The sequence below is a fragment of the Arachis ipaensis genome, chromosome B9 (assembly GCF_059453495.1).
Source record: "Arachis ipaensis isolate K30076 ecotype BB chromosome B9, ASM5945349v1, whole genome shotgun sequence".
NCBI lineage: Eukaryota > Viridiplantae > Streptophyta > Magnoliopsida > Fabales > Fabaceae > Arachis > Arachis ipaensis.
Genome location: NC_142444.1, coordinates 52,534,953 through 52,545,810, shown reverse-complemented (window position 1 = coordinate 52,545,810; position 10,858 = coordinate 52,534,953). Strand labels below are relative to the sequence as shown.

The 10,858-nt window shown below is 39.3% G+C and overlaps 1 protein-coding gene and 1 non-coding gene across 2 annotated transcripts; one reads left to right on the top strand and one right to left on the bottom strand.

Moving 5' to 3' along the window:
• Positions 1-4,938: 4,938 nt before the first annotated feature.
• LOC148544658 (small nucleolar RNA R71) lies at positions 4,939-5,046 on the top strand. Its single transcript, XR_015900534.1, has one exon. It is a non-coding gene; the product is annotated as a small nucleolar RNA R71 (small nucleolar RNA).
• Positions 5,047-8,731: 3,685 nt separating this feature from the next.
• On the bottom strand, positions 8,732-10,168 carry LOC148544657 (uncharacterized). The gene is made up of 2 exons (XM_088498975.1): positions 10,120-10,168; positions 8,732-9,279 (listed from the first exon to the last, which is right to left on the bottom strand). The coding sequence occupies exons 1-2, from the start codon at positions 10,166-10,168 to the stop codon at positions 8,732-8,734; spliced, it is 597 nt and encodes a 198-aa protein (XP_088355101.1).
• Between the last annotated feature and the right edge of the window lie 690 nt (positions 10,169-10,858).

Below are 10,858 nucleotides of genomic sequence, written 5' to 3'. Positions count from 1 at the left end.
AGTGTAGGGAGGTCAGAATCCAACAGCATCTGCAGTCCTTTTTCAGCCTCTGAATAAGATTTTTGCTCAGGTCCCTCAATTTCAGTCAGAAAATACCTGAAATCACAGAAAAACACACAAACTCATAGTAAAGTCTAGAAGAGTGATTTTTATTTAAAAACTAATAAAAACATAATAAAAACTAACTAAAATATACTAAAAACATACTAAAAACAATGCCAAAAAGCGTATAAATTATCTGCTCATCACAACACCAAACTTAAATTGTTGCTTGTCCCCAAGCAACTGAAAATCAAATAGGAAAAAAAATAAGAGAATATACAATGAATTCCAAAAACATCTATGAAGATCAGTATTAATTAGATGAGCGGGGCTTTTAGCTTTTTGCTTCTGAACAGTTTTGGCATCTCACTTTATCCCTTGAAGTTCAGAATGATTGGCATCTATAGGAACTCAGAATCCAGATAGTGTTACTGACTCTCCTAGTTAAGTATGTTGATTCTTGAACACAGCTACTTTATGAGTCTTGGCCGTGGCCCTAAGCACTTTGTTTTCCAGTATAACCACTGGATACATAAATGCCACAGACACATAACTGGGTGAATCTTTTCAGATTGTGACTCAGCTTTGCTAGAGTTCCCAATTAGAGGTGTCCAGGGTTCTTAAGCACACTCTTCTTTTTGCTTTGGACCTCGACTTTAACTGCTCAGTCTCAATTTTTCACTTGACACCTTCACGCCACAAGCACATGGTTAGGGACAGCTTGGTTTAGCCGCTTAGGCCAGGATTTTATTCCTGTGGGCCCTCCTATCTACTGATGCTCAAAGTCTTGGATCCTTTTTATCACCCTTGCTTTTTGGTTTAAAGGGGTATTGGCTTTTTCTGCTTGCTTTTCCTCTCTTTTTTTTTTGCAAGCTTTTCACTGCTTTTTCTTGCTTCAAGAATCAATTTTATGATTTTTCAGATCATCAGATAACATTTCTCCTTTTCCTTTCATTCTTTCAAGAGCCAACAATTTTAACATTCATAAACAATCAAATTCAAAAATATGCACTGTTCAAGCATTCATTCAGGAAAACAATAGTATTGCCACCACATCAAGATAATTAAACTGTTTTAAAATTTGAAATTCATGCACTTCTTTTTCTTTTTCAATTGAAAATATTTTTCATTTAAGAAAGGTGATGGATTCATTTTCATAGCTTTAAGGCATAGACACTAAGACACTAATGATCATATAATAAAGACACAAACATAGATAAACATAAAGCATAATTTTCAAAAAACAGAAAATAAAGAACAAGGAAATTAAAGAACGGGTCCACCTTAGTGATGGTGGCTTGTTCTTCCTCTTGAAGATCTTATGGAGTGCTTGAGCTCCTCAATGTCTCTTCCTTGCCTTTGTTGCTCCTCTCTCATGGTTCTTTGATCTTCTCTAATTTCATGGAGGAGGATGGAATGCTCTTGGTGCTCCACCCTTAGTTGTCCCATGTTGGAACTTAATTCTCCTAGGGAGGTATTGATTTGCTTCCAATAGTTTTGTGGAGGAAGATGCATCCCTTGAGGCATCTCAGGGATTTCATGATGAAGAATTTCCTCATGCTCTTGATGAGGTTCTCTTGTTTTCTCCATCCTTTTCTTAGTGATGGGTTTGTCCTCATCAATGAGAATGTCTCCCTCTATGTCAATTTCAACCGAATTGCAAAGGTGACAAATGAGATGAGGGAAGGCTAACCTTGCCAAAGGAGAGGACCTGTCCGCCACCTTGTAAAGTTCTTGGGATATAACCTCATGAACTTCCACTTCCTCTCCAATCATGATGCTATGTATCATGATAGCCCGGTCTATAGTAGCTTCGGACCGGTTGCTAGTTGGAATGATTGAGAGTTGGATGAACTCCAACCATCCCCTAGCCACGAGCTTGAGGTCATGCCTTCTTAGTTGAACCGGCTTCCCTCTTGAATCTCTCTTCCATTGAGCGCCCTCTTCACATATGTCCATGAGGACTTGGTCCAACCTTTGATCAAAATTGACCCTTCTTGTGTATGGGTGTGCATCTCCTTGCATCATAGGCAAGTTGAATGCCAACCTTACATTTTCCGGACTAAAATCTAAGTAATTCCCCCGAACTATTGTAAGCCAATTCTTAGGGTCTGGGTTCACACTTTGATCATGGTTCTTGGTGATCCATGCATTGGCATAGAACTCTTGAACCATTAAGATCCCGACTTGTTGAATGGGGTTGGTGAGAACTTCCCAACCTCTTCTTCGGATCTCATGTCGGATCTCCGGATACTCATTCTTTTAGAGTTTGAAAGGGACCTCGAGGATCACTTTCTTCTTGGCCACAACTTCATAGAAGTTGTCTTGATGCACCCTTGAGAGGAATCTCTCCATCTCCCATGACTCGGAGGTGGAAGCTTTTGCCTTCCCTTTCCTCTTTCTAGAGGTTTCTCCGGCCTTTGGTGCCATTAATGGTTATGGAAAAACAAAAAGCTTTAGCTTTTACCACACCAAGCTTAGAAGGTTGCTCGTCCTCGAGCAAAAGAAGAAAGAAGAGAGTAGAAGAAGAAGAAATAGAGGAGATAAAGTGGGCTTTGTGTTTCGGCCATTATGGGTGGGTTTGGGAGGGAAAGTGGTTTGAATTTGGATGGTGAGGTAGGTGAGGTTTTATGAAGGATGGATGTGAGTGGTGAAAAGAATGGTGGGATTTGATAGGTGAAGGGTTTTTGGGAAAAAGGTATTGAGGTGATTGGTGAATGGGTGAAGAAGAGAGAGAGTGGTGGGGTAGGTGGGGATCCTGTGGGGTCCACAGATCCTGAGGTGTTAAGGATATCTCATCCCTGCACCAAGTGGTGTGCAAAACGCCCCTTTCTGCCAATCCTGGCGTTAAACGCCAGGCTGCTACCCATTTCTGGCGTCTAACGCCAGCTTCTTGCCCATTCCTGGCGTTAAACGCCAGTCTGGTGCCCTTGTTTGGCGTTAAACGCCCATTCTGCTACCTTTACTGGCGTTTAAACGCCAGTAACTGTCTCCTCCAGGGTGTTCTATTTTTCATTCTATTTTTCACTTTGTTTTTGCTTTTTCAATTGTTTTTGTGACTTCACATGATCATCAACCTACAGAAAACATAAAATAACAAAGAAAAATAGAAATTTAACATAGAATAGTAACGATTGGGTTGCCTTCCAACAAGCGCTTCTTTAATGTCAATAGCTTGATAGTGGCTCTCATGGAGCCTTACAGATGTTCAGAGCAATGTTGGAACCTCCCAACACCAAACTTAGAGTTTGAATGTGGGGGTTCAACACCAAACTTAAAGTTTGGTTGTGGCCTCCCAACACCAAACTTAGAGTTTGACCGTGGGAGCTCTGTTTGACTCTGTATTGAGAGAAGCTCTTCATGCTTCCTCTCCATAGTGACAGAGGGATATCCTTGAGCTTTAAACACAAGGGAGTCTCCATTCACTTGAATGATCAATTCTCCTCTGTCAACATCAATCACAGCTTTTGCTGTGGCTAGGAAGGGTCTGCCAAGGATGATGGATTCATCCATACACTTCCCAGTCTATAGGACTATGAAATCAGCAGGGATGTAATGGTCTTCAATCTTTACCAAGACATCCTCTACAAGTCCATAAACCTGTTTCTTTGAATTGTCTGCCATCTCTAGTGAGATTCTTACAGCTTGTACCTCAATGATCCCTAGCTTCTCCATTACAGAAAGAGGCATAAGGTTTATGCTTGACCCTAGGTCACACAGAGCCTTCTCAAAGGTCATGGTGCCTATGGTACAAGGGATTGAGAACTTTCCAGGGTCCTGTCTCTTTTGAGGTAATCTCTGCCTAGACAAGTCATCCAGTTCTTTGATGAGCAATGGAGGTTCATTCTCCCAAGTCTCATTACCAAATAACTTGGCATTTAGCTTCATGATTGCTCCAAGGTACTTAGCAACTTACTCTTCAGTAACATCTTCATCCTCTTCAGAGGAAGAATACTCATCAGAGCTTATGAAAGGCAGAAGTAAATTCAATGGAATCTCTATGGTCTCAGAATGAGCCTCAGATTCCCATGGTTCCTCATTAGGGAACTCCATTGAGGTCAGTGGGCTTCCATTGAGGTCTTCCTCAGTGGGAATCACTGCCTCTTCCTCCTCTCCAAGTTTGGCCATGTGGGTTGTGGTTATGGCCTTACACTCTCTTTTTGGATTCTCTTCTGTATTGCTAGGGAGAGTGCTAGGAGGGAGTTCAGTAATTTTCTTACTCAGCTGACCCAATTGTGCCTCTAAATTTCTAATGGAGGACCTTGTTTCAGTCATGAAACTTTGAGTGGTTTTGATTAGATCAGAGATAATGGTTGTTAAGTCAGAGGGGTTTTGCTTAGAATTCTCTGTCTGTTGCTGAGAAGATGATGGAAAAGGCTTGCTATTGCTAAACCTGTTTCTTCCACCATTATTGTTGTTGAAACCTTGTTGAGGTCTCTGTTGATCCTTCCATGAGAGATTTGGATGATTTCTCCATGAAGGATTATAGGTGTTTCCATAGGATTCTCCCATGTAATTCACCTCTTCCATTGCTGGGTTCTTAGGATCATAAGCTTCTTCTTCAGAGGAAGCTTCCTTAGTACTGCCTGTTGCTGCTTGCATTCCAGACAGACTCTGAGAAATCATATTGGCTTGCTGAGTCAATATTTTATTCTAAGCCAATATGGCATTCAGAGTATCAATCTCAAGAACTCCTTTCTTCTGATTTGTCCCATTATTCACAGGATTCCTTTCAGAAGTGTACATGAATTGGTTATTTGCAACCATTTCAATGAGTTCTTGAGCTTCTGCAGGCGTCTTCTTCAGATGAAGAGATCCTCCAGCAGAGCTATCCAATGACATCTTGGATAGTTCAGACAGACCATCATAGAAGATTCCTATGATGCTCCATTCTGAAAGCATGTCAGAAGGGCACCTTCTGATCAATTGCCTGTATCTCTCCCAAGCTTCATAGAGGGACTCACCATCCTTCTGTCTAAAGGTTTGGACTTCCACTCTAAGCTTACTCAATTTTTGAGATGGAAAGAACTTTGCCAAGAAGGCATTGACTAGCTTTTCCCAAGAGTTCAGGCTTTCCTTAGGTTGTGAATCCAACCATGTTCTATCTCTGTCTCTTACAGCAAAAGGAAAGAGCATAAGTCTGTAGACTTCAGGGTCAACCCCATTGGTCTTGACAGTGTCACAGATTTGCAGGAATTCAGCTAAGAACTGATGAGGATCTTCCAATAAAAGTCCATGAAACTTGCAATTCTATTGCATTAGAGAAACTAATTGAGGCTTAAGCTCAAAGTTGTTTGCTCCAATGGCAGGGATAGAGATGCTTCTCCCAAAGAAATCAGGAGTAGGTGCAGTAAAGTCACCAAGCACCTTCCTTGCATTGTTGGCATTGTTGTTGTTTTCGGTTGCCATGGTTTCTTCTTCTTTGAAGAGTTCTGTTAGGCCCTCTAAAGAGAATTGTTCTTTAGCTTCTCTTAGCTTTCTCTTTAAGGTCCTTTCAGGTTCAGGATCAGCTTGAACAAGTATGCCTTTATCTTTGTTCCTGCTCATATGAAAGAGAAGAGAACAAGAAAATAGAGAATCCTCTATGTCACAGTATAGAGATTCCTTGAGGTGTCAGAGGAAAAGAAGAATAGAAGGAGGAGGTGAAGAAGAGGGAATTCGAACTTATCAAGAGGGACAGAGTTCGAATTGCACCTTGATGAGGAGTCTTAGTCCTTTAAATAGAAGGATGTGAGAAGAGGGGAAGAATTTTCGAAAATAATTTAAAAAGATTTTGAAATAATTAAAAAGAAATTTGAAAATTTGATTGAGATTTTCGAAAACTAAGATTGGGAAAGAAATAAAGTGATTTTTGAAAAAGATTTTGAAATTAGAAAAAGATATGATTGAAAAAAATTAATTTTGAAAAAGATATGATTGAAAAGATATGTTTGAAAAGATATGATTGAAAATAAATTTAGAAAAAGAAAATTTTTAAAATTAAAGTTGATTACTTGACTATCAAGAAATTAAAAGATATGATTTTAAAATTTAAAGTTTGATCCTTACTTAATAGGCAAGTAACAACTTGAAAATTTTGAAGTAAATCTTTAATTATAGCAAGGATTTTTGAAAATAGTAAAAATAAATATAAAATGGAAAGAAATTGATTTTGAAAGAGATATGATTGAAAAGATATGATTTGAAAAAGATTTGATTTTGAAAAATTATGAAAACTTGAAAAAAATGTGAATTAAAAACAAAATCTTCCCTCTAGTGTCATCCTGGCGTTAAACGCCCAGAATGGTGCCCATTCTGGGCGTTTAACGCCCAAATCTCTACCTTTTTGGGCGTTGAATGCCCAGCCAGGTACCCTGGCTGGCGTTTAAATGCCAATTTTCCTTCTTCACTGGGCGTTTTGAACGCCCAACTTTTTCTGTTTGATTCCTCTACTGAATGTTCTGAATCTTTAATTCTCTGTATTATTGACTTGAAAAGACATAGTTTTGGAAAATATTTTTGAATTTTTGATGATGAGAAACAATAAAAATGCAACTAAGATCAAATAAACAATGCATGTAAGAACCAAACTTAAAAGTTTGTATACTAAGGACTATAACAATGTAAAAATGCATATGAAAAATAACAAAACATACTAAACAAGAGAATTTAAAGATCAGAGCAATGAAATCATCAAGAACAACTTGAAGATCAATGAAGAACAATATGTATAAATTCAAAAAATGCAAGAAGAAAGTCATGCAATTGACACCAAACTTAAAAATTGATACTAGACTCAAACAAGAAACATAAAATATTTTTTTATTTTTATGGTTTTATAATTTTTTTTTGTGATTTTCGAAAATTATATGAAAAAGAAAATAAAGAGAATCAAAACTTTTAATAAGAATTCCAGGAATCATGCAATGTTAGTCTAAAGCTTCAGTCTAAAAGGATTAGACATGTTTGGCCAAGCTTCAGCAGGACATTACATTCAATAGCTAAATTGATGAGAATCAATCAGCTTTTGTGATGGTGGGAACATCACCTTGAAACTCTAGAATTCATTCTTAAAAATTCTGAAGAAAAGATACCTAATCTAAGCAACAAGATGAACCGTCAGTTGTCCAAACTCGAACAATCCCCGGCAATGGCGCCAAAAACTGGGTATGCGAGATTGTGATCATCAACAATGGCGCCAAAGACTTGGAGCTCTTAAACGTGAATCACACTTTGTCACAATTCCGCACAACTAACCAGCAAGTGCACTGGGTCGTCCAAGTAATAAACCTTACGTGAGTAAGGGTCGATCCCACAGAGATTGTCGGCTTGAAGCAAGCTATGGTCATCTTGTAAATCTCAATCAGGCAGATTCAAATGGTTATGGAGTTTAAGGTGATGAAAATAAACATAAAATAAAGATAAAGATACTTATGTAATTCATTGGTGGATTTCAGATAAGCGTATGAAGATGCTTTGTTCCCCTTGAACCTCTGCTTTCCTATTGCCTTCTTCCAATCATTCATACTCCTTTCCATGGCAAGCTTTATGTTGGGCATCACCGTTGTCAATGGCTATATCCCGTCCTCTCAGTGAAAATGGTCCTGATGCTCTGTCACAACATCGGCTAATCAGCTGTCGGTTCTCGATCATGTCGGAATAGGATCCATTGATCCTTTTGCGTCTGTCATACGCCCCACAATCGTGAGTTTGAAGCTCGTCATAGTCATCCCTTCCCATATCCTACTCGGAATACCACAGACAAGGTTTAGACTTTCCGGATCTCAGGAATGGCCGCCAATAATTCTAGCCTATACCACGAAGGTTCCAATCTTAGATTAGAAACCCCAAAGATACGCATTCAAGCCATTGCTAGTAGAACAGAGGTGGTTGTCAGGCACATGTTCATAGGTGAGAATGATAATGAGTGTCACGGATCATCACATTCATCAAGTTGAAGAACGAATGAATATCTTGGAGAAGAAATAGACTTGAGTTGAATAGAAAAACAATAGTACTTGTATTAATTCATGAAGAACAGCAGAGCTCCACACCTTAATCTATGGTGTGTAGAAACTCCACCATTGAGAATACATAAGAACAAGGTCCAGGCATGGCCATGAGGCCAGCCCCCAAACGTGTCTAAGATAGCATAAGACTTCTCAAAGATTCAAAGTATGAAAATACAATAGCAAAAGGTCCTTTTTATAGAGAACTAGTAGCCTAGGGTTTAAAGAAATCAGTAATGAATGCAGAAATCTTCTTCCGGGCCCACTTGGTGTGTGCTTGGGCTGAGCATTAAAGCATTTTCGTGTAGATACTTTTCTTGGAGTTAAACGCCAGCTTTTGTGCCAGTTTGGGCGTTTAACTCCAGCTTTTGTGCCAGTTTTGGAGTTAAACGCCAGAATTCTTGAGCTGACTTGGAACGCCTGTTTGGGCCATCAAAACTCGGGCAAATTATGGACTATTATATATTGCTGGAAAGCCCAGAATGTCTACTTTCCAACGCAATTGAGAGCGTACCAATTGGGCTTCTGTAGCTCAGAATCCAACAGCATCTGCAGTCCTTTTTCAGCCTCTGAATTAGATTTTTGCTCAGGTCCCTCAATTTCAGCCAGAAAATACCTGAAATCACAAAAAAACACACAAAGTCATAGTAAAGTCCAGAAGAGTGATTTTTATTAAAAAACTAATAAAAACATAATAAAAACTAACTAAAATATACTAAAAACATACTAAAAACAATGCCAAAAAGCGTATAAATTTTCCGCTCATCAAACTCCAACTTGGCTTCCTCCATAAAGGCCTTTGTTGCATGAATAGGAAGGTCCTGGGCAGTCTGATATAAAGCTGCCCCCACATGTGCCATCTTGATGCTGCTCCGAGTAATAAAATCCAAATGACGAAGAAGAGAAACATCGTCAGTAGGAATGATACCATAGAGACCAATTTGTTGATCAACAAACTCGACAGCATCGAAATCAGGGGCATACAAGTTGAAGGGCTCAGCTGTCCTTTGTCTTTTTAAAGGAGGAGCGCCAGTGGGAGAAGAGGTAGCAGCAGAAGTCTGGGGGGGATCAACTAAATGGACCTGAGGCATAGGGATCATCTTCCTCGGCCTAACAGTATTCAAAATAGGCTTCTTGGGATGAACTTGGGAAGATCCTTCCCCAGCAACTTTACCCGATATGTGCTGCGCTGCTGTATCCTTCCTCGCCCTCTTAAAGGCCTTCATAGATTCGTTGTTTTTAATCATCTCTGAAAATACACAAGAAACCAGGTTATAAACTGGAAGAAAAAATGAGCTCGAAAAGAATAAAACAAGTACGACAAATATCAAGGAAGTCGACCCCTACCCAGTTTAGTTCGGAGAAGTAAAGGATCTCCTAAAAATTTCTTAGTATCAAGATGGGGGAGGCTGCCCCCAGTTTTCTTCTAACATAGTTACAAAAGCTTGCTCAACTTCATCCAACATCTCCCAGGTATACCTAGACACCACTACATTCCTTTACCATTCTAAAGGAAAGCTAGGCTCGCCATTCTCATCCAAAAAAAAAGGTCGAGCTCCTTCAACAGCTCGGACCTTAAAAAAGTAATTCTTAAAATCCCTGAAAGACTTATCATACATGGAAAAAACTTTGTGTCCTTGGGCAGACCTGAAAGAAATCCAAGAAGCTTTCTTTTTGGTAGTCCCAGGCTTGGTCAACACAAAGAGGTACAGAAAGAGGGTTTGAGAAGGTTTAACATCAAATTCTTGACAAAGCAATTGAAAAATTTTGATAAATCCTCATGAGTTCGGATGAAGCTGAGATGGAGCCACGTTACACGACCACAACAAGTCGGTCTCAAAAGGAGTGAAAGGAAAGGTGATGTTCATTTGGCTAAAAAAGAAGTCGTACGCATAAAAGAAGGGACACTCCCCCTGGGTCGGAACAAGAAAGCAAACCCTTTCATCAGAATCAAGTGTTACCAATTCATAGTTGTTCTCTTGATCTCTACTACTACAAATTCGATGATATTTTTTAAGCTCCGCACAGAACTCAGAGTTAACTATAGAAACACACAGCGGAATGAGGGAGTCCAGCCAGTCGGACATACCCTCAGGAATCTTGGAAGACGTCTCGACAATATTTATGCGAGAAGACATGGTCAACTAGTCCTACAGCCAGAAAAGAAAATGGATTACCAACCAAAACAGCTCGGACAAAAAGAAATCAGCTCAGACAAACATAACTAAGAGCAACACAAATAGTAAAAGGAAAACCCCAAGATGCACACAGGGTCTAGGGGCATCCTTTGGAGGTAGGGACAGAATAAAGACTCAGATAAAAGTCTACAAGGCTACATCCCAACAAAACTCTCTGCAAAGAAAAATAATCCCCTTCCAAATAAGCAACAACACGAGAAGAAAATCAGAGCAAGCCATCAGAAAAAGAATATCTTCTACAAGTCTATCAGTAAAGAAAACTATCAACATGGCGAAATCATCAACGGCGCAATCCTTTTCAAGAGTCAAACAGTTTATCATCCCAAAAACTTCAAATGTGATGACGCAAACAAAAGTAATAACAACATTTTCAAAACCCTAAATATGTCAACTACCAAGAAAAAACGAAGGGACCTACAAATTAAAGAAGCCCTAAAACAGCGTACATAGCAGAAACGATCAGACACAGCAAAGGAAGATTCAAACTTCCACAAAAGCCAAAACAAAACTATGGCGTAAAGGAAGACAGGAAACCAACCTGCAGCGAAGAAGGAATGATGAAGCAATCAAGAGTCTGAAACAACAAATGAAACCACGCTAACGATCGCCTTCTCGAGAAAAGAATAGGAG